This window comes from Rhinolophus sinicus, chromosome 1 (genome assembly GCF_057876585.1).
Source record: "Rhinolophus sinicus isolate RSI-liver-muscle chromosome 1, RSI-T2T, whole genome shotgun sequence".
NCBI lineage: Eukaryota > Metazoa > Chordata > Mammalia > Chiroptera > Rhinolophidae > Rhinolophus > Rhinolophus sinicus.
Genome location: NC_142501.1, coordinates 55174775 through 55196930, shown reverse-complemented (window position 1 = coordinate 55196930; position 22156 = coordinate 55174775). Strand labels below are relative to the sequence as shown.

At 44.2% G+C, this 22156-nt stretch overlaps 1 protein-coding gene across 4 annotated transcripts in view; it reads left to right on the top strand.

Moving 5' to 3' along the window:
- Positions 1 to 22156, top strand: part of CSAD (cysteine sulfinic acid decarboxylase) — a 25166-nt gene extending 3010 nt beyond the window's left edge. The window contains exons 1-15 of one of the 4 annotated variants that reach the window (XM_074325638.2): positions 9191 to 9395; positions 9529 to 9665; positions 9913 to 10039; positions 10118 to 10208; positions 10562 to 10668; positions 11109 to 11224; positions 11656 to 11735; positions 12031 to 12085; positions 18278 to 18394; positions 18471 to 18535; positions 18834 to 18915; positions 19346 to 19545; positions 19702 to 19753; positions 19896 to 19985; positions 21354 to 22156. In XM_074325638.2, coding sequence (XP_074181739.1) covers positions 9540 to 9665; positions 9913 to 10039; positions 10118 to 10208; positions 10562 to 10668; positions 11109 to 11224; positions 11656 to 11735; positions 12031 to 12085; positions 18278 to 18394; positions 18471 to 18535; positions 18834 to 18915; positions 19346 to 19545; positions 19702 to 19753; positions 19896 to 19985; positions 21354 to 21527 — 1482 coding nt within the window. In that variant the 5' untranslated portion in view covers positions 9191 to 9395; positions 9529 to 9539 and the 3' untranslated portion in view covers positions 21528 to 22156. Of the gene's footprint in view, positions 1 to 9190; positions 9418 to 9528; positions 9666 to 9912; positions 10040 to 10117; positions 10255 to 10561; positions 10669 to 11108; positions 11225 to 11655; positions 11736 to 12030; positions 12086 to 18277; positions 18395 to 18470; positions 18536 to 18833; positions 18916 to 19345; positions 19546 to 19701; positions 19754 to 19895; positions 19986 to 21353 lie in introns of those variants that run through there. The other 3 variants (XM_019724482.3, XM_074325640.2, XM_074325641.2) reach the window with 3 other exon arrangements.

Here is a 22156-nt window from a genome sequence, read left to right as displayed (position 1 = left end):
ATTCTTATTAAAACAAGACTTTGCATGGAACTTAAGCTGATTTTTAAAGTTTACATGGAAAGGAATAATTACAAGGAGAGGAAAAACCATCTTGGAAAATATTGAGTGGGTAGAATAATGAGTGGGGAAAAATAAAGCCATGAGTTATCTTTAACCACTTTAATGGTGTCTTTCTTTACACAGAATTTTAAAAGTTTTGCGTAGTCAAATCTGCCTGTGGCTTTTGGGGTTTTGTGACATGCTAACTCAAGATTATAAAAATATTTCCCTGCATTTCCTTCTGGTATTCTTATAGTTGTATATTTTTAATTTATGTCTTTGTGTCACCTACAGTTTATTTTTGTGTATGGTAAGAGGTAGTGAGAAATGCCATACTTAAAAGGGACCAATAATGTGGTGACAAGAGGTACTAGCCTAGAAGTCAGAAATCAGCAATCCAGGCTTGCTCCCGTGTCACCTTTGTAATCTGGGACAAATGAATTCACTGTCTGGCCCAAGAGTCCTCATTTGACAATGAGGATGAATAAATAAATACCTTTTCAGGCTTATTTCTAGCACTACTGTGAGGAACAAATGAAGTCATAGATGAGAAGGCTTTGAGAAGAAAAAACCCTTTGCAAATCTTCTAAGTTATAATTAATACAGATTTTTGGTTTATGCAAATTAAATGTAAGTAGAACAGTATTATTTTTCTGTATCTGAAAATAATTGGTTGATTTGCTAAATGTTTATTGAATACCTTTGTGCAACACCTTGGAGGACAGGAGTGGAGAGTGGGGAAGATGAAAACTTACATTTTTTGGAGTGCCTATTTTGTATTTGATGCTTTACTTAAAGAAGGATAAGACTTAGTCCTCTCCCCCCAGGGATTTACAATATAGAAGGGGAGAAATCACTGTGTACATAAGGAGAATTTGGTGCCTCTATTAAAGATGTGTCCATGGGACTTGGAGGCGGGGAAATTCTTGGTGATGTTGAAGGTGGAAGCTACAAAGTGTGAGAAGAGAGGAAGTGAAGACGGAGTGGAGACAACTCTTTTAAGAAGGTTGCCTGTGATGAGGAGATGGCTGGAGTGGGAACATGTGAGAGGTTTAAACAGCTTAAAATGTTGTAAGAAGTATTAGGAGGGAGAGTTGAAGAAATGAGAGGGATAATCAAAAAGGTGTCCATGAGAGAGAAGGAGAGACGCCTTTAGACCAGTGGTTCCAACTGAAATATCTACAGGGCTAAGCAGGTAATGCAAATGAGCGAGGTGGGCTGATGTGGATTGAGGTGAAACAGAGTGCAAAATTCTAATGGCGTGTGCCCAGTGATCTTGTGATGGGATTGGACGTCTTCACCCTTTGCCATACGTTTTTTAGTGCCCTCTTGTGGGAGGAACATGCATCCTCACCCCACTGCCCTCGGGCTTGCTTTGGTCAAGGGGATATGAGTAGATGTGCCATACGCCAGGTCCGAGCAGAAGTTTTAAGAATCAGTGCGTGGTTTTCTCTTCCTTTTTCTCTTTTCCTTCTGCCACAAGAACATTGTGTCCTGAATAGGAACTGTTCCTTCAGCCTGGGTCTTGGAATAAAGGCCTATGGATCAAAGCTATAGCCAACCACAAACGTAAACCATGAAAGAGAAATAAACCTCTGTTGTAAGCCAATGGGAATTTGAAGCCATTAGTTACCACAGCAAAACTGACGAGTACAGGAGTTCAACTAAAATAAAACTACTAAAATACCATTTTTTTCTTCTCAAGTTAAAAAGAAGTTTCTTGAGGCTGAGAACGCAGGCACTTTTGTACACTGGTGCAACCTCTAGGATGTTGGCACTCTTGAACAAAATTATAACTGCAGATGGCTACAATGAAAAAGACAGACAATAACAAGTCTGGCAAGGATGTGGAAAAATTGGAACCCTTATACATTGCTGATGGGAATGTAAAATGGTGTAGGCACTTTGGAAAACAGTTTGGCAATTCCTCAAAAAGTTAAACGGAGTTATATGATCCCGCAGTTCCAGTACCAGGTGTACCTAAGAAAATTGAAAACATATGCCCATAAAAAAACGTGTACGTTAATCTTCAGAGCAGCATTATTCACAACAGCCAAAAACTGGAAACAAAGCGAATGTCCATCATTTGGTGAAATTTAATTGGTATATCCATATGATGCAATATTATTTGGCCGGAAAAGGAAACGAAGTACTGATATATGCTAGCTACAATATAGATGAACCTCGAAAATATTATGCTAAGAAAAAGAAGCCAGTCACAGAAGATCACATATTGTATGTTTACTTATGTGATATGTACAGAATAGGCAAATCCACTGAGGCAGAAAATAGATTAGTGGTTGCCAGGGGTTGGGAAGAAGGGAGAATGGGGAATGACTGCTAATGAGTTTCTTTTTGGAGTGATGAAAATATTCTGGAATTAGATAGTGGTGATGGTTGCGCAATTTTGTTACTATATGAAAAAAACCACTGAACTGTACAAATTAAAGGGGTATATTTTATGATATGTAAATTATATTTAAAAAAAGCTGTTACATTAAAAAAAAGAATGAGGAAGTTCTATATGTACTGATAGAAGATTGTCCATATGTTGTTAACAAAAAAAGCAAGGTGCACAACAGTGACTATATGCTATCTTTTGTGTGCAACGGGAGAAAATAAATATATACTTGCATTTATTAGTATTTGCATTAAAAACTCTGAAAGGCTACCCAAGAAAATAATAAAAATGGTTACCTGTGGGGATGGGATGGGAATGGGGCATATGGAATGGAGTGGGAATTAGACTTTTCACTATTAATATTTTTTATATTTTTGATTTTTGAATTACCTGAATATATTGTTTAATCAAAAATAAAAAAGTTGAGGGGCCGGCCCGGTGACTCAGGCAGTTAGAGCTCCATGCTCCTAACTCTGAAGGCTGCCGGTTCGATTCCCACGTGGGCCAGTGGGCTCTCAACCACAAGGTTGCCAGTTCGAGTCCTGCAAGGGATCGTGGGCTGCGCCCCCTGCAACTTGAAATGGGAACTGGACCAGGAGCTGAGCTGCACCCTCCACAACTAAGATTGAAAGGACAACAACTTGACTTGGAAAAAAGTCCTGGAAATACACACTGTTCCCCAATAAAGTCCTGTTCCCCTCCCCCAATAAAATCTTTAAAAAAAAAAGTTGAAAAGAAAATATAATGAATGTAAAACTATAATAACAATAAAGGGGCAACTCCAACTACAGGTGATTATTGCTGTATATTAATTCAGGCCCAGTGTTGCTAGGTCTTCTGACTTTTTTCACAAGAAGCTAAGTTTCAGTATTGACAATTATTTTTAAAAGTCTTAAAATGTATTGTGTAATCCAAACAAAACTTGTCTGTGGGTGGGAGTTGGGTCACCGTCTTCCAGTTTGTGACCTGTGCTTTAGACTGTGAACTTCATGAGGGCAGGGCTGTAGTCTTCTGCTTCCCATTGTATGAGGTGTGATCAAACAATATGGTGAATGTTAAAATTAAAAAAAATTGATTACAGTCAAAGACATGTTGCCATTAATCCTCCTCAAAATACTTGCCCTCGCTTCAAACACACTTATCCCATCATACTTGCCACTTGCTGAAGCAGTTCTGGAAGTCCTCTTTCAAGAGCATCTTTAGTTGTGCTGTCGTGGCTGCCTTGATGTCCTGGATCATTTTGACTTTGGGGAAGAGCCGGAAGTTGCACGGGCCAGATCCAGTGAATAAGGTGGATAAGGACACACTGTAATGTTTTTATTTGACAGAAATTGCCATATATCATGGCATGTGTGACACAGAGCGTTATCATGATGGTGGATGATTTACGGCACACTTTAAAACACTCCGTCTCTCAACCGTAGCTCACACCCAACTGACAGCACCGAACAGGCTGAAACTTGTCACACACTGTTACTAAGGTTTGATGTGCCACTTCCCATATTGAAGATCCCTGCCTTTCCATTGGATGGCACTGGGCAGCAGCAGTCACTGTACTGTTTGATCACAATGGATAGGATGTGTGTTACACATCGCTTCTGGTACAGCAGTTTCTGTCAAAAACATTACAGTGTGTCCTCAACTACCTTATTCACCAGATCTGGCACCGTGTGACTTCTGGCTTTTCCCCAAAGTCAAAATGACCATGAAAGGTAACGTTTTGAATTGATTCAGGTCATTGAGGCAGCCATGACAGCACAGCTAAAGACACTCTTGAAAGAGGACTTCCAGAACTGCTTCAGAAAGTGGCAAGAACGATGGGATAAGCGTGTTCGAAGTGAGGGTGAGTATTTTCAGGGCGTTTAATGGCAATGTGTCTTTAACCGTAATAATTTTTAAAAATTTAAACATGCACCGTATTTTTTTTTTTTTTCACACCTCGTACCTCTAACAGCCACCAAAGTGCTTGGCATATACTGGATACTGAATAAATATTGAAGGAAGAAAGGGAGAGGAAAGGAGGAGGTGGGATCTAGAATGCAGGTAACAAAATGTTGAGTAAGTTTTGATGGCTTTTATTTATTTTCTCTAAGAAATTTGAAATGAGAGAAATGGAGAAGGTTGCTAGGTTAATAATTTGAGAGGTGTGGGAAATTTTTGAAATAGTTGCTACAGAGAATTGGAAAGCTGACAATAGCAAAATAGTCATGATGCCAGGCAGTACTGAGTGTCCAGTGGAGCTCAGTCACTGCTGCTTTTTTGCTCTGAAGATGGTTACTACCTTCCTGGGAATTCCTTTTACCTCTGTCCTGTGATGAAGAAGTTTGATGTGGTCTGATTGTCTATCCTGTGTCTGTGACCTGGTTTTGGCTTATTTGTTTGTTTTATCTCCAGAAGTATGTAGATCCTCCATTGTTCCAAAACAATAATCTATCTTTGTGTTGGTCATTCAGCAGATCCTTTTAATCTGTCCTTCTGTTCTGTAAAACTTTTATTTATTTCCTCTGTTTTTTCCTTCTCTTTCTGAAACTTCTATTAGTTGACTATTGGGCCTTTTGGATTGATCTTCTAAAATTCTTTTTTGTTATCCAGCTCTTTATATTTTTATCTTTTCTGTGTGATTTTCGTTTTATGTCTAATTTTTAATTTCAGTTGCCATGTTTTTAAAATCCTAGAGCTTCTTCTTTCAATATTCCTTTTTGAGAGCAACCTATTTTTTTTTTTAATGGATGCAATAGCTTCTTGAAGTTTTGAGGCTTTCTTCTGCTCACGGCATTTCTCTTCTTCCACCAAATGCCTTTTTTTCAGTTTGTCTGTGTTTACCTCTGTGGTTCAGGTTAGGGGCTTTTCTCAAGTGTGTGGTGGTGTTTGGCTAGCTGGTCGCACGCATTTAAGAGCGAGGCACTGAGGCACATTGGAGGGCCCAAGTGCATGGATAAGCCTTATTGACGGGTGGGTATCACTGACTAGGTGATTGGACAAGGACTGAAATGAGAGCTTCAGTAGGTTGTTTCTTCTCTGGGGCGATTGAGGTCAGTTTCTCTAGAGAGGAATCCTCCAGTCTCCTGGCCCTGGAGGGTTTACCCCTGGCCATTGGTTCTGAATGCTGACTAAGAGAAAGGAATCCATTCAATATGTAACTTCCTGACCCTCCTATCTTCAGGGCAATGCCTCATCTTTACTTCTTGCTGTGCCAGATGTTCCTAAGTCTAGGTCTCCATGTTTCAGTTTCTCTAAAAACACACCTCCTGTTTCTTTGGAAGTAGGAGGAGGGGGTTGTGGGCTGAATGGGCAGGGAGAGGAAGCTGAGGGTCTCAATGTTCCTTATATAAATTTTCATCTAATTTCCATATTTTTAGCTGTGCCCCTCCCTCTTGCCTTCCAAGAGAGCTGGTTTTTAGTTCCTGAGCCTTTCTGGGCCTGTGCCCCAAGAACCAGCTTGTTTCCCATTGGCGTTATCCTCTATACATATGCTGGTTTGGACTTGCTGCTATGTGCTAAACCAGTTACCACTTTTCATCTGCTTTCCATCTTCTACCATTATGGACACTGCTTGTCTCCTGTCTCTTCTCTTTTGCTTTATTCTTCTGGAGTTAAAATTCCACTGGTGTCATTTTAGTGAGGTGTCAGGAAGGAGTAGTGGTGAACATGGTTTTCATCTGCTGTGTTTAATTGGAATGAGCACAGAGACCATGAATTTATAGCAATGCCGATTTGAATGGTTAGGTGGTTTTTTCACTAGCAGAATGCAGCAGTTCTGCTGGATTTGGTAAGAGGACTGGCCAAGTGGATTAAGGTTTTGCCAGGTGGATTTCGTGGAAGGACAGTAAGGCCAGAGAGTTGAGGGTTTTGGATAAAGAGTGGTTGAAACAATGGACCATCTAATCTAGGTTGTAGAAAGAAAGATATGAGGGAGTTGATAGTGAGAAGAGTTTATAGACTAGAGATCCCATGAAGTCAGAACAAATTTGTGAATTTTTGAAAAAATCCTACTTGGTCCTACCAGCATCTTCTCAGCCAGGGGCTAATGCACTGTTTCTAACGCTTCATGTTGCTTTGCTTGATCGTTCTATCTTGTGAGTTAATGTCCTTCTTGCTTTTAAAAAGAAAAACTCTCTGTGGGCAGGGGCTCTTCCCTCTCTCAGGTACCCAGGGCAGGATTCTGTGTGGGGAATGAGGGTAGTGATGCCTCACTTCCCTGTTTACCCCGGGAGGAAATGGGGGGTGTTCAGAGCCCTCACCTCCAGATTTCATTTCTGAGAGGTGACTGATGTGGGATGAATAAAGAAGGTGTCACATGGATGGAGCCATGGTCTTCCCTGCAGACCCTCTCTTCAGAACTTTGAGAAAGGTTTCCCTCCAGCCCGGGGGTCTCTCTTTCTTCATTCCCTCCTTGCAGCCTGTTTCCCCTGCTGTAAAAGTAATGTCTCCCCTGGCCTGCTTGTCATATCCAAGGGCCTGAGCGCCTATGAACCCCAGCAGATGCCTTGGAGAGTCTCTCTTTAAATCCCTTGTTTTACAGAAACTGAAGCCCTGAGGTGTCCTGGCCCAGTGGCTTTCCCACTACAGCAAACTCAGTGCCTGAGAGAGCTGCATGTGAGGCTGTTGAGTGGGATGGTTAGGAGCAGGGGCTTCAGAGCCCGACACACCTGAGTTCAAACCCAGCTTGGTCACATACTGGCTGCGTGATCTGGACAAGTTACATACATAGTGTCTCTGGCATCTCAGTGTCCTCATCTTCACATGTGGGTAATACACTCACCCTAAACGATTGTGAACATTAGAACAATGCATATTAAGTACAGAGTATGGTAAGTACTTCAACGGTACCTAGTTTTATTAGCCTCTCTCCTAAACACCCCACTGCTGCCACCTGTCAGGGAAGCTAGAGTGAACACTGATGAGGGATTGACTCATTCCTGGGCCTAGGCCAGCTCCCTTATTTTCTCCAAACCCAATCTACTGAGGAAAAGTTTAAGGATAGGGCCACCAGAGTCCCTTGGATGTGTGTTTTCAACCAGTGTGGAGTCCAGTGGCTGTGGACAGTGGCTACGTCAGAGCAGCCCACTTGGAGGAAGGTTACCCCCTTTCCACATTTTCTTGATCCTCTTGCCCCGCATTTTGAGGGTTCCCCAAGCCTTGGTGTTTACCCCTCTCTCCATGACCATCTCTCTGAACCTTTTCTCCCAGGGGGAGTGGAACTTGTCACAAGGCTTCTGCGGCGCCCTGACTCTTGACTCTGCTTTGCTTTCCGTTCTAGCATCTCATCAGAGCTCTGAGTGTCTGTAGTCCTGGGACACTTCCACTGGGATGAGTATTTCCAAGAAATAACCATTTTACTTTCTGTCCAGCTTCCCCTTGCTGCATCCTAATTTCTTTCAGGGGCACCTTTATTTTTCAGTCACCCAGGCTTGAAAGCCAGGGTTATCTTTGACTGCCACTTCTCCTACAACATACAGTCCATAAATGTCGAATTGAGTGTAATCTGGTGAGTGGCCAAGCCTGCAGATTCCGCTATTCTTTCCTGCCAACACGATCTTTATTCAAGGGTGGATCGCCCCTCTTGTCTGGTTTATAGTAACAGCCTGTTAATTCTTCTGCGTCCTGCTGCTAACCACTGGTCTTCTGAGAGCATCAGTGTGATACATTATTCCTTGCCACAGAATCTTTCAGTGACTTCCCATTTTCTACAGGATAAAATTTAGATTCCTTGGCCTGGCTGGCACTCCAGGCTCTCCATAATCTCATGCAGCCGTGCTCCTGTATCCCCCTTGTAGACCCTCCCTCCAGCCAGCTGGGTGCCTTCACTGACCTTAGAAGGGGCCACACTCACTCCTAATGTAAGTAAGCTCGTGGCGTCCTCACCTTCCCCTGTGTGCCTCTCTTCGTCCCTTTCATCAATCTCATCTCTCCTGCCCTTTTCAAGATTCAGCTCCAGTCCTACTATAGATCTTCCTCAGTCAGTCTTCAGCCTTCATCGATCTCCTCTTTTCCTGAATAGCACTTGGGGTCAGCATCTAGCCAGGCCCTGGGCTGCACCTGTTGCAGGTGCATCTGTGTGCTCGCAGGGGGACAGGGAGGCCTTCTCAGTCCCCAGCCCCTGGCATGAGCACAGCCGGTGCTCACTTCCACCAGCCACTCCCTGTCCATTGAGTGCTCTCAGCCTGAAGGCACAGGGTTACACCTGTTTAACAAAATGCTTCCTCAGCATAACCTCCTTTCCTTCCTGCTCTGGGAGAGGGCTTTAGAAAGTAGGACAGTCCTGAAAAGACTCTGCGGGTTGGGATATAGCGATAGGCGTCTGAGGCCTGTCTGAACATTTCACCTCCACCAGCATCAGGCTTTCTTCAGCTCCAGGGTCACCTGCAGAAGTTTCTTGCACCTGCACCCCGCCCTCCCTAAGCCTGCCCCAAGGCCCCTGGCCGGGCTTCCCCCCTCACCCTCAGCCCCCACCCTTGCCTCCCTGCCAAATATCCCCCATAGACCCCCCTCTGGGCCCTTTGATTCATGGTGTGAAGCCCCTCTTCCTGCTGGCTCTCTACTCCCCCCCCTTCTTAATCCTGAAGTTAATGTGGCATGTGTTTTTGCCTTTCATCTCATTTCCCCCTTCTTCATGTTAGCTAATGATTATTCAGGGGACTTATCTCAACTTCTTGTCCCTATGCCAAATCTCTGCGTGGTTTTTTTCAGGGCAAGGGCGTGAGAGTGATGTCATGGTCTCGTGACTGCTGCCCATACTTTGCTCCCTCTGCTGCCCTGGTCCTAACATTCTGAAAAGCTAATTGTGTGCCGTACCTCCAGCTCACCTTCACAGACAACTGAGCAGAAAGATAACCCTCTCGTCATTGCCTTAGGCAGGCAGTGGCCACTAGATTCCTCCTGCTCCGTGCTAACTGCCTTTTACTTTCCCACCTCTTTCTACTGGCTTTCTTCCTGGACGCTCTCACTTGCCCTTGTATGTACAGTGAAAGCTGGGGGTGAGCTGCAGGACTGGGGCCTTAGGCTCATTAAGGGGTTGGGGTTTTTAGTGGTTAGATCTAGGTAGGGTACGCAGGCTGAGTAGGGAGTAACTCCTGCTCTGCTCACAGATTTTATCCTGATGGCTGACTCTAAACCACTCCTCTCCTGTGGTGGTGACCCCATGGCTGCAGAAGCCTTGCTCCGGGATGTGTTTGGGATTGTGGTGGATGAGATCATTTGGAAAGGGACCAGTGCCTCTGAGAAGGTGGGTCCTTTCTCCCTCTTCTTCCTGCCTATCAGACCTGGCTCAGAACTTTCCCCCTCCAACAATGCTTCTCCCCAGAATTCATCACTGTCTCACTGTGTTTACTTACCCCTGTTCATGTGTTTCTGTGAAAATCTTCCTAACTTGTTGCTTTAAATGCAAGTTGGTGGTATCTGTACTGAGATGTGGTTTGGGTAGCCAGTTAATGGAGTAGCTAAGGGCCTCCAGAATCGCCCGCTTCTTCTAGGTCTGCGAGTGGAAGGAGCCGGAGGAGCTGAAGCAGCTGCTGGACTTGGAGCTGCGGCGCCAGGGGGAGCCTCGGGAGCAGATCCTGGAGCGGTGCCGGGCTGTGATCCGATACAGCGTGAAGACCTGTGGGTCCTGGCTTCTGGTGGGGAGAGTGTCTGGAATCTGTCCCCGCTCCGTTCTGAGCTCCCTGCCCCCCTCCCCAGGTCACCCACGCTTCTTCAACCAGCTCTTCTCAGGTTTGGATCCCCATGCTCTGGCTGGGCGCATCGTCACCGAGAGCCTCAACACCAGCCAGTGAGCCACGCCACAGGACCCCACCCCCACCCCAGAAAGGATATGGGTTTGTGGGAGATGTGCCCTAGGGGGAGGGGAGAGAATGGCCTTTGTCCCCCTCTCTGTTTTCTGGTGATCTCTGCTGCAGAGCCTATCCCTTTGGACCCGTTGGACCACCTTTCTCCACGCTTTCTCCTGCGTCCTGACCCCTCCTCCCTCACACTTGCTTCCCTGGTTCTTTGTCAGCAACTCCCCCTCTCTGTGGACCCTCCCCTCACTCATTCGCACCACCTCCTTTCTCCCACTGGCCTGAGAGTCTCCCCTGGAGTCCCTCCCTGTCTCTTCCCCATTCTCATCGTTACCTCTCCTGGCAGGTACACTTATGAAATAGCTCCTGTGTTTGTGCTCATGGAGGAAGAAGTGCTGAAGACACTGCGGGCGCTGGTGGGCTGGAGCTCTGGGGATGGGGTCTTCTGTCCTGGTATGTGAGAAGGCAGGGGGACTTCTTAAGGGGTTTTCCTTCCCCACCATTCTATTGCTCTAAGCTGGCAGGCAGTGGGGGTTCCTCTTTATTTCCTGTCCATCTGGGCTGGGGCCAAACCAGAGAGAGGCCGCCCAATACCCTGTATCATCATGTTTGCCCAACAGTCCATGGGATCAGTGCTCTGATGGCTGCCCTTTCTGGGTGGGTGCTATGCTGGGGGCAGCCCAGGATGTGGAGGCGGGTAGTCAGGGCGATCTGCGGGTCCTGGGGCTGTTCTGGGTTGTCGTCATGCCATTTGTCGAACCCTGGGAATTCATGGCCTGGGAGCCAATCACTTGTGCTGCTTTGATCAGTTCTGGGCAGCGAGGTCAGGGGAGGTAAGCCCCAGTTTTGACCCACTGTCCCTTTCTTTTGCCTCCATCCCCTCCCTGTGACAGGTGGCTCCATCTCCAACATGTATGCTGTGAATCTGGCCCGCTATAGGCGCTACCCAGATTGCAAGAGGAGGGGCCTCCGGGCATTGCCACCCCTAGCCCTCTTCACATCAGAGGAGGTCAGGAAGAGGCACAGACCTACCCTGGGCTCCTGATTCTAATCTCTCGCCAGCTGAGTCTGAGACCTGTCAGGTCCTCTGCCAGCCCCCAAGCGGATGTGCTTCCTTCCAATCAAGGGGCCTCCTATTCACCTTGCCTTCTGTCTGGGGGGTAGGGAGGGACATAGGCCACACCCTTTCACCTCGGAGTGTGGTCCATGGACCAGCAGCGTCAGTATCACCTGGGCATTTGTTAGAGATGCAGAATCTCAGGCCCTACCCCACACCTACTGAATCTGAGTCTGCATTTTAGTCAGACAGCCCAGTGATTCAAAGGCACACTTGAGAAGCCCTGGGCTACAGGGTCTCATCTGCTGCAGCTCGTACTTGACTTTTACTAGACTCTCTCCTCCCCATCGTCACACTAATGTGCCCTTTGCCTTCCTACACAGTGTCACTACTCCATCAAGAAGGGAGCGGCTTTTCTGGGCCTTGGCACCGACAGTGTCCGAGTGGTCAAGGCAGATGAGAGGTGAGGTCCTGTCCATGTAGCTCTGACCTGGCTTGGCGCTGCCTGCGTACCTTCCCACCGTCAGAAGCTCCGGTCACAGGCCCACGCCCCTGGCCTCTTCTCTGCCCTCGCTGTTCCTGCAGAATTGCTGCTTCTGTCTCGGTGCCCTGTCCCCTGAGATCTGTTTACCCTTCTTAGGGAGAAGTCCACATTGTAGCCTCTGCATTGCTAACCCCACATTACCCTGCTCTCAACACTTCTGCCTCCTAGCCTAGAAAGCCCATTGCTTCTGTACCCACTCAATTTTCTTTTCTAGAGGGAAAATGATCCCTGAGGATCTGGAGAGGCAGATCAGTCTGGCTGAGGTTGAGGTGAGTGAGGAAGGGGCAAGACCCTTCTGTTCCTTTCTTGGAGGGTTCTTTGGGCTCTCCCTGCTCGAGGTATCCTTCATCTCTCTCCTTGATCTCTGTTCCCGTCTCCCCTATGGGCTGAAGTGATCCCTGGGGAGTCTGAGGGGCAAGGACACGCTGGTCCCCTCAGGGTCTTTGCTGAGACCCCTAGGCAGGATTGGACTCTGAGAGGCAGGAGCAGGACCGAACCGAATCACTGAAGAGAGTCTCAAGGCAGCAATGCAGGGAGGGTATTCAGGCCTGAAGTGTAGTGTGGAGGGTTTCTGTGAGCTGGGAGGGTCTGTGCAGAGAGAAGCTCGGGCACATGTGTGGGCCAGTGGTGAGGAGCGCAGGCTGTGAGCAGTGGGCAATGTGGAGGCACAGTGGTGGGCTACATGAACTGCTGCCGCCATCTTAGACGGCGTTTTGGCAGCTTCAGTATCCATTTTAAATGTATCTATCCACTGATTCAGGTCCCACTGCTAGGATTGATTCTGTAAATCATTGTCATGGTACTTAAAATTCTGTGCACTGGAGCAAAGTGCAAAAAAAAAAATTTTTTTTTAATGTCCATCAGCATCATGGTATATCTGTGTGTCTCAGTTTCTTTGTAAAATGAGCATAATATAGAACTTATCACATAGAATTACTGTAAGCATTAAATGAATTAATGTATATAAAGCACTTAAGAGGCATGAAACACTATATAAGTATTAGGTGCCATTATTATTGTGGTTGTTATTATTGGAGTACTATGTAGTCATTTAAAAGCATAAGGTGGAAATATATACACATATGAAAATACCCCCACCATATATTTAAGTATATATACACACATATATAAGTGTGTGTGTATATGTAGCAAGTTGCAGGGTACAAAGGACACTTTGAGCCTGTTGTTATTTAGAACAATGTATATTTATTGACATGGATGTTACCTCTGAGTAGCAGTATAAGCGGCAAGTAGAACAGTGAAGTATCACTTTCATTGTAAACTTTTTTGGGGTAATAGCTTTATTGACATATAATTCCATTCACGTCCTACAATTCACCCATCTATAATGTACAATTCAATGGTTTTTAACACATTTATGGAGTTGTGCAACTGTCACTACAATACATACTAGAATATTTTTATCACCCCAGAAAGAAACCCCATACCCTCTAGCCATCAATTCCCCAATATTTCCATACTTCCCATTAGACAACTAATCAATAAATGGTGCTAGCAAAACTGGACAGATACATGCAAAAAAATCAACTAATCTACTTGCTGTCTCTATGCATTTGCCTATTCTGGATTTTTCATACAAGTGGAATCATACTATACATCGCCTTTGTGATGAACTTCCTTCACTTAGCATAGTGTCTTCAAGGTTCGTCCATGTTGTAGCATGTACCAGGTCTTCATTCTTTCTTTTTTTGTTTTTTGAAATTTGCAATGTTGTTATAAATTACTTGCTTAAAATAAACTAAGAATTGCTAAATGAGTTCTGTAAACTGAGTGGTGCAGTGGAATGATCCCAAGATCTGGGTTCCTTCTTCCCTTCTTTCCTTTCTTATTACTTCTTCTTTTCCTTTACTTCTCCTTCCTTTCTTTTTTTTTTTAATTTTTAAAAATTATTTTTCAATTACTATTGACATCCAATATTATATTAGTTTCAGGTGTACAAAACAACACGGTGATCATACATGTATATACCTCACAAAGTGATCACCCCAATGAATCTATTACCCATTTGACACTGTACATACTCGTAGTTACTACGATATTATTAACTATATTCCTTATGCTGTACTTTACATCTCTGTGACTATTTTTTTTTTCAATTTTAGTTGACATTCAATATTATTTTATGTTAGTTTTAGGTGTACAGCATAGTGGTTAGACATTTATATAATTTATGAACTGATACCCCCTGGTAAGTCCTCCACCCACCTGGCACTATACATAGTCTTTACAATATTATTGACTATACTCCCCATACTGTACTTTTACATCCCTGTGACTATTTTGTAACTGCCAATTTGTACTTCTTTTTTTTTTTTTTCAATTTGTACTTCTTAATCCCTTCATCTTTTTCACTCATCCCCCCAGTCACCCTCTCATCTGGTAACCATTGGTTTGTTCTCAGTATCTCTGAGTCTGTTTCTGTTTTGTTTGGTTGTTTATTTTGTTCTTTAGATTCCACATACAAGTGACATCATATGGTATTTGTCTTTCTCAGTCTGACTTATTTCACTTACATAATACCCTGTAGGTCCATCCATGTTGTCAGAAATGGTAAGATTACATTCTTTTTAGGGCAGAGTAATATTCCATTGTACATATGTACCACCTCTTTATCTGATTGTCTTCTGATGGGCACTTGGGTTGCTTCCATATCTTGGCTATTGTAAATAGCACTGCAGTGAACACAGGGGTGCACATATCTTTTCAAATTAGTGTTTTGGGTTTCTTCAGATAAATAACCGGAAGTAGACTTGCTGGGTCATAAGGTAGTTCTATTTTTAATTTTTTGAGGAACCTCCAAACTGTTTTCCATAGTGACTACACCAATTTGCAGTCTCACCAACAGTGCATGAGGGTTCCCTTTTCTCCACATCCTCACCAACACATGTTTTTTGATTTGTTGATAGCTATTTTGACAGATGTGAGGTGATATGTCATTGCAGTTTTAATTTGCATTTCTCTGGTGATTAGCGATGTTGAGCATCTTTTCATATGTCTATTGGCCATCTGTATGCTGTCTTTGGAGAAATCTATTCAGGTCCTCTGCCCACTTTTTAATTGGATTTTTTTTTTTTTCGTGTTGAGTTGTATGAGTTCTTTATAAATTTTGGATATTAACCCCTTTAGATATATCATTGGTGCATATCTTCTCCCATTCAGTAAGATGTCTTTTAGTTTTCTTGATGGTTTCCTTTGCTGTGCAAAATCTTTTTAGTTTAATGTAATCCAATTTGTTTATATTTCTTTTGTTTCCCTTGCCTAAGAAGATGTCAGAAAAAAATATCACTAAGGGTACTGTCGGAGAATTTACTGCCTATATTTTCTACTAGGAGTTTTATGGTTTGGGGTCTTACATTTAAGTCTTTAATCCATTTTGAGTTTATTCTTGAATATGGAGTACAAAGGTGGTCCAGTTTCACTTTTTTGCATGTATCTGTCCAGTTTTCCCAGCACCATTTATTGAATACACTGTCTTTACCCCATTGTATATTCTTGCTCCTTTTGTCATAGATTAAATGACAATATAGGTGTGGGTTCTTCATTCTTTGTTATTGAAAAATAATATTCTACTGTATGGATATACCACATTTTATTTATTAATTTCTCAGTTGGACATTTGAGTTGTCTCCAGTTTGGGACTATTATGAAGAATGGTGCTCTGAACATTTGTGTACAAGTTTTTATGTGAACATGTGTTTTTCATTTTTCTTGGTTATATAGGTACCTGGTAGTGGAATTGTTGAGTCATGTGGTGACTCTATATTTAACCTTTGAGGAACCGCCAGACTATTTTTGAAAATGACTGCTCCAGTTTACAGTCCCAGCAACAGTATATAAGGGTTCCAGTTTCTCCACATCCTCACTGACACCTGTTTTTTTTATTATTATTATAGCCATCGTAGTGGGTGTGAAGTGGTTTCTTGCTGTGGTTTTGATTTGCATTTCCTTGATGACTAATGATGTTGAGCATCCTGTCATGTGCTTATTCTATTCTATTCTAGATATAAGTCCCTTATCAGATGTATGATTTGGAAATATTTTCCATTTTCTAAGTTGTCTTTTCACGTTTTTGGTGGTGTCCTCTGTAGCACAAAAGTTTTAAATTTTGATGAGTCCAACTTATTTATTTTTTTCTTTGGTTGCTTGTGCTTTTGGTGTCATATCTAGGAAGGCTTTGCCTAATCCAAGCTCATGAAGATTTAGTCCTATATTTTTATCTTAGAATTTTGTAGTTTTAGCTCTTACATTTAATTCTATGATCCATTATGAATTAATTTTTGTGTATGATATGAGAAAGGGGTTCAACTGCATTGTTTTTTGCATGTGGATATCCAGTTATCCCAGCACCATTTATGAAAAAACTGTTCTTTCCCCAATGAATTGTCTTGGCATCCTTGTTTAAAATCAATTGACTATAAAAGTAAGGGTGTATTCCTGGATTCTCAATTCTAGTCCATTGATAATGCCCGTCTATATTGTAGACCACATTGTCTTGAATAATGTAGCTTTGTAGTAAGTTTTGAAATCAGGAAGTGTTAATCCTCCAACTTTGTTCTTTTTTCAGATGGTTTTGGTTTTTGTGGGTCCCTTAAATTTCCATATGAGTTTTAGGATCAGCTTGTCAATTTCTGCAAAGAAACCAACTGGGATTTTGATAGGGATTGTGTCTAATCTGTAGATCCATGAACATGGACCATCTTTCCATTTATTTAGGTCTTTGATTTTTTTTCAACAATGCTTTTTAATTTTTAGAGTATATGTCTTACACTTCTTTTGTTAAATTTATTTTTAAGTATTTTAATTCTTTTTGATGTTCTTGTAAATGCAGTTGTTTCCTTAATTCCATTTTTGGATTGTTTATTGCTAATGTATAGAAATGCAATTGATTTTTTAATATTGATCTTGTACCCTGCAAACTTGCTGAACCCATTTATTAATTCTAATAGTTTTTTTAGTGGATTCCTTAGAATTTTCTAGATATAATATCATGTTATCTATAAATAGAGATTTTTTTTTTCCTTTTCAATCTGCATGCCTCTTATTTTCTTACCTTATTGCCCTGCTGGAACCTCAGTACAATGTTGAATAGAAGTGGAGAGAGAGGGCATCTTTGTCTTATTCCTGATTTTAGGGGGAAGGCTTTCAGTGTTTCACCATTTTGTACGGTGTTAACTGGGTTTTTTTGTAGTTGCCTTGTATCAGGTTGAGGAAGTTCCCTTCAATTCCTAGTTTGTTGAATGTTTATCGTGAAGGAGTGTTGGATTTTTATCAAATGTTTTTCTGTGTCTATTGAGATAATCAATAGACCACATTGAGATGTTTTTTTTTCTTCCTTTTTTTTCTATTAATAGGGTGTATTACATTAATAGATTTTTGGATATTAAACCAAGCTTGCACTCCTGGAACAAATCCCAGTTTGTCATGGTGTATAATTCTTCTCATATGTTGCCGATTTCAGTTGGCTAGTGTTTTTTAGATTTTTATATCTATTTTCATAAGAGATACTGTCTGTAGTTTTCTTGTAATGTTTTGTCTGGTTTTGGTATCAGGGTAATACTCACCTCATAGGATGAATTCAGAAGTGTTCCTTTCTCTTGTTTTTTGGAAGTTTGGAATTGGTATCAGTTCTTTTTTAAATGTTTGGTAGAATTAATCAATGAAGCCATCTGGGCCTGGGCTTTTCTTCGTCACTTTTTTTTTTTTTTTAATACTAATTCAGTGTTTCTATAAACTTTGTACTATTAGAATTTGTATTTATTTATTTATTTAATTGGGGAACAGTGTGTTTCTCCAGGGCCCATCAGCTCCAAGTCGCCATTCCTCAATCTAGTTGTGGAGGGCGCAGCTCAGTGCCAAGTCCTGTCGCTGTCCTCAATCTTAGTCGCAGGGGGCGCAGCCTACCATCCCATGCGGGAATTGAGACCTTGCGCTCCAACCACCTGAGCCATCCAGCTGCCCCTCTGGCAGCTCAGTGGCAGCTCGCCGTCCTCAATCCAGTTGTGAAGGGTGCAGCCCACTGGCCCATGCAGGAATCAAACCAGCAACCCTTCCGTTAAGAGCTCATGCTCTAACCAATTGAGCCATCCAGCCACCCCCATATACTGTTAGAATTGTTAAAATAGCATTTTGATCTTCCAGTAAGACATTAAAAATTTTTTTTGAAAGAGTATGAGCTTTAGAGATAAACCATCAGACACACCTGGGCTTGGATTCCATCAGACAGACCTGGGCTCAGGCGCTTCAGCTTGATGGCAAGTTTTTTTTTAACACCTCTGAATCTCAGTGTCCTCAGCTGCAAATTAAAGTGTACAGTAACATGTAAGGTTGGAAGGGCCCAAATCAGGTATGCAAGGAGTTTCAAGCTAGGCTCTATCACCAGGCTCTCGGTTGCTTTTGAGAAGACTTCACAGCTTCTTTCTTCCTGTGCATTTTTGCAATAGGGTGCTGTGCCGTTCCTGGTCAGTGCCACCTCTGGCACTACTGTGCTGGGGGCTTTTGACCCCTTGGAAGCAATTGCTGATGTGTGCCAGCGTCACGGGCTGTGGATGCACGTGGACGTAAGTGGGACTAGGGGTTTGAGGTGGGGACGGGCTGAGCCTCAGCTCAGCCCATGCTATTCCTTCTGCTCCACAGGCTGCCTGGGGTGGAAGTGTTTTGCTGTCACAGACACATAGACATCTCCTGGATGGGATCCAGAGGTGCATATGGCCCCTGCTTTCTAAATCCCACCCTTCAAATCCTTGATCCACAGAATATTCATGGTCTAGGGAGCTTCAGATGGGAGTGGGGAAAAGAGGTTTGTGGGAAGGGGATCGGAGAGATGATTGATTGCTGCTGGGAGGTCAGACAGTAGACATGGCAGTTCTTCCTGGCACCTCTTCTTACTGGGCTGGGGTGAGACTAAAGCCCTTTTACTGAGGTCCAGGAAGAGAGGGGGGCTTGGTTGGGTAGCTTGAGGAAGAGCCAGCTGACCCAGATTTGCTGTGTCCACCCCAGGGCAGACTCCGTGGCCTGGAATCCCCACAAACTCCTCACAGCAGGCCTGCAGTGCTCAGCTCTTCTTCTCCAGGATACCTCGGTGGGTCTGCCACAGGCCTGGCCCCGTCTCTCACCCTGGACCTCTGTCTTTTTTTCTATCCCACCTTAGTGGGGCCTGGCCTTACTGTGTTCTCCTTACCATCCCATCTTAAGCTGAATATCTGAGACCACCCTAACTCCCTGTAGTGGGCTCCCTCACGCCCCCTGTGGCCTGTCCTCATGCAAAGAAAAAACTTTACAACTTGAAGTTGTAGTTGAAGGAATCCTGGGTTGAGTTTAGGAAGAACTCTGGGTGTTGGGAGAAAATCCGGAGAAAGGGGTCTGAGTCAGCCAGCAGCCATCCTATCAGTGCTGCCTGGTTCTTAGGAAAGGAATGGGTGGACTGAGCTAAGAAATCCTCTGATACGTACAGCGCTGGAAGAAACCTAGGTAGAGAAGGTAGAGTCTTACAGCCTCCTGCCCGCCCACAGAATCTGCTCAAGCACTGCCATGGATCCCAGGCCAGCTACCTCTTCCAGCAGGACAAGTTTTACGATGTGGCCCTGGACACGGGAGACAAAGTGGTGCAGTGTGGCCGCCATGTGGACTGTCTGAAGCTGTGGCTCATGTGGAAGGCCCAGGGCGGGCAAGGGCTGGAGTGCCGTATCGACCAGGCCTTTACCCTTACCCGGTAGGCGTAAGGAGCAGGTCCAGTTCCCCTGCCCTGGGTCCTTTGCCCGCACCCCTTTCCTCTTCTCAGTGCCTCTCCAGCTCATTCTCTGGGTCTCTTTTCTTTTGTATCTCTACCTTTCCTCCTCCACCTGTGCTTTCTCATTTCTGTTTGAAGGTACTTGGTGAACGAAATGAAGAAGCGGGAAGGATTTGAGTTGGTCATGGAGGTATGACCTACTCTGTGCTCTTTGCATCTCCCTGTACCCCTTTAGCCTATCATACATGCAAAGCCCTAATGGAAGAGGGGGAGTGAGAGGGGGACAGTCCCCCTTCCTCAGCTCATCCCCTCCCCTCCCTCATTCTTCCCAGCCTGAGTTTGTCAATGTGTGTTTCTGGTTCGTGCCTCCCAGCCTGCGGGGCAAGCAAGAGAGTCCTGATTACAGTGAAAGGCTGGCTAAGGTAGGTTTCTTCTCTTCCTGGCTCTGTTTAACCCAGTTTGGGGAACTGATGCAGCTGGTACGTTTCTGCCCCCTGCTGACTGTGAGTGGCATGGCAGGTCTCTGCTGGTCTCTTGCTCCTGAGGTGGGGATGTGAACTGGAAAACACCACCAAGTGGTCCTTATTTCTGTGGGGATGGGGTTGGGGAATATGATATGTTTCTGTAAAGTGAGAAGAAGATAGAGAGGGGCGTTATAGGGGAAGTCAGCAGTGTACAGTATATAGATCTCAGTGCTGGGAGATCTGTTGGAAACTCAGGCCCAGGACAGATGTGAGGCAGAGAGATCACGGAAGAGAGTCACTGATACTGGGGATGGAACAACCTGGTAAGGCCAGTCCACACATGCCTCCTAGAGGCAAGGAGATATGTCATAGATCCCTAAGGATAGATTGGTACTAGGTGCTGCCTGTGATCTGAAAGGACAAGAAAGTTCTTGCTGGGGCTGGCCCAGTGGCTCAGGTGGTTGTAGCGCTGTGCTCCTAATGCTAAGGTCGCCTGCTTGATTCCCACCTGGGCCAGTGAGCTGCACCCTCTACAGCTAAAATTGTGAACAATGGCTCTCCCTGGAACTGGGCTGCTGTGAGCAGCCAGAGGTTGGCGAAAACTCCTGTGGGCTGCCGTGAGCTGCTGTGGGCTGCTGTGGGCAACCGTGGCCGGCAGCCATCGTGAGCGGCCAGCAGCCAGCGAGAGCTGCCGTGAGCGGCTGACCAGTGACCGACTGCCTCAGCCAAGGGGAGCGCAAGGCTCACAATACCAGCATGGGCCAGGGAGCTGTGTCCTACACAACTAGACTGAGAAACAATGGCTTGTAGTGGGGGGGGGGGGAAGGAGGCGAAAGAAAGGGGGTAAAAAAAAAGAATGTTCTTGCCTTTAAGGAGTAATATTTAGAAAACAAGAGTAATCTATTTGAAACCAATTGTGTTCAAGGCAATCTTGTAATATCCATGTTAGATTACGGGGTAGAGATAAAAAATATGGGAATTCAGAGAGGGGAGAAGAAGGTGTTAAGGATGACTGAGGCTTGACGTTAGACTACAGCAGTGTTGGGACTCAGGGAAAACTCAGGATGTGGCAGAACATGGCCCCTGTGACAACCTGGAGATAGGCGGGATGAGGACTAAAGCAGGTGGTAGAGAAGGCCAAGCAGGTTAGATGTGATGGGAAAGGTAAACTAGGGCCATGGTCAGGATCAGAGCAATGAGGGCTACCTCTGGGAGGTGGCTGGGTGGAAGGGAAATGCATCTTGGATAACTTGCTGGCCAGGAAGCCACCCCACCCATCTCCTGACCCCTGGCTGCAACTGGACGCTCTCTGTACCCCTTTGATAGGTGGCACCACTACTCAAGGAACGCATGGTGAAGGAGGGCTCCATGATGATTGGCTATCAGCCCCATGGGACCAAGGGCAACTTTTTCCGTATGGTCGTGGCCAACCCCGCGCTGACCCGGGCTGATATGGACTTCCTCCTCAACGAGCTGGAAAGGCTAGGGCAGGACCTCTGAGCTTCCTCCTTCTGGTTGCTGACCTTGACACCCCCCTCGCTTCACTGGCTCTGTTAATTCCCGCCCTGTGTTCTCAAGAACAGCCTTTCTAGGAAACAGTGGCTGTAACGCTTATATGCTTTGATCCACTAACTCTCCTATTAAATATTTGATATTAGGAGAATGTTTAAATGAACTATAGTATATCCTTATGATGGAATATTATTCTGCCTTTAGAATTATGTTTACAAAGAAGATTCTATTGATATGAGAAAAAATAACGTTAATATAATGTTATGTTGAAAAAGCTGGATACAATACTTTGGACAGAGGGTGCCAAAAAAATGTATACACATTTTAAGAAAAGAAAAAAGATATTAAAATTGTAATACTCAATATATACCCATAACAAAAGATAAATACATGTGTATACGTTTTTTTGGCACCCCCAGTATATAGTAATATCGTATATTAAAAAATACATAGGAAAGGATGGATGAAGTATGCCAAAATGTTAGTAGTTTTCCCTGGGATGGGATTATAGGCAGTTTAAAAATTAACTTCTTTACGCCTTTTGTGCTCCTCCTTTTATTATATAATGAATATGCATTATTTTTATAATAGAAAAATAAAGCTAAATTTCAACTGTA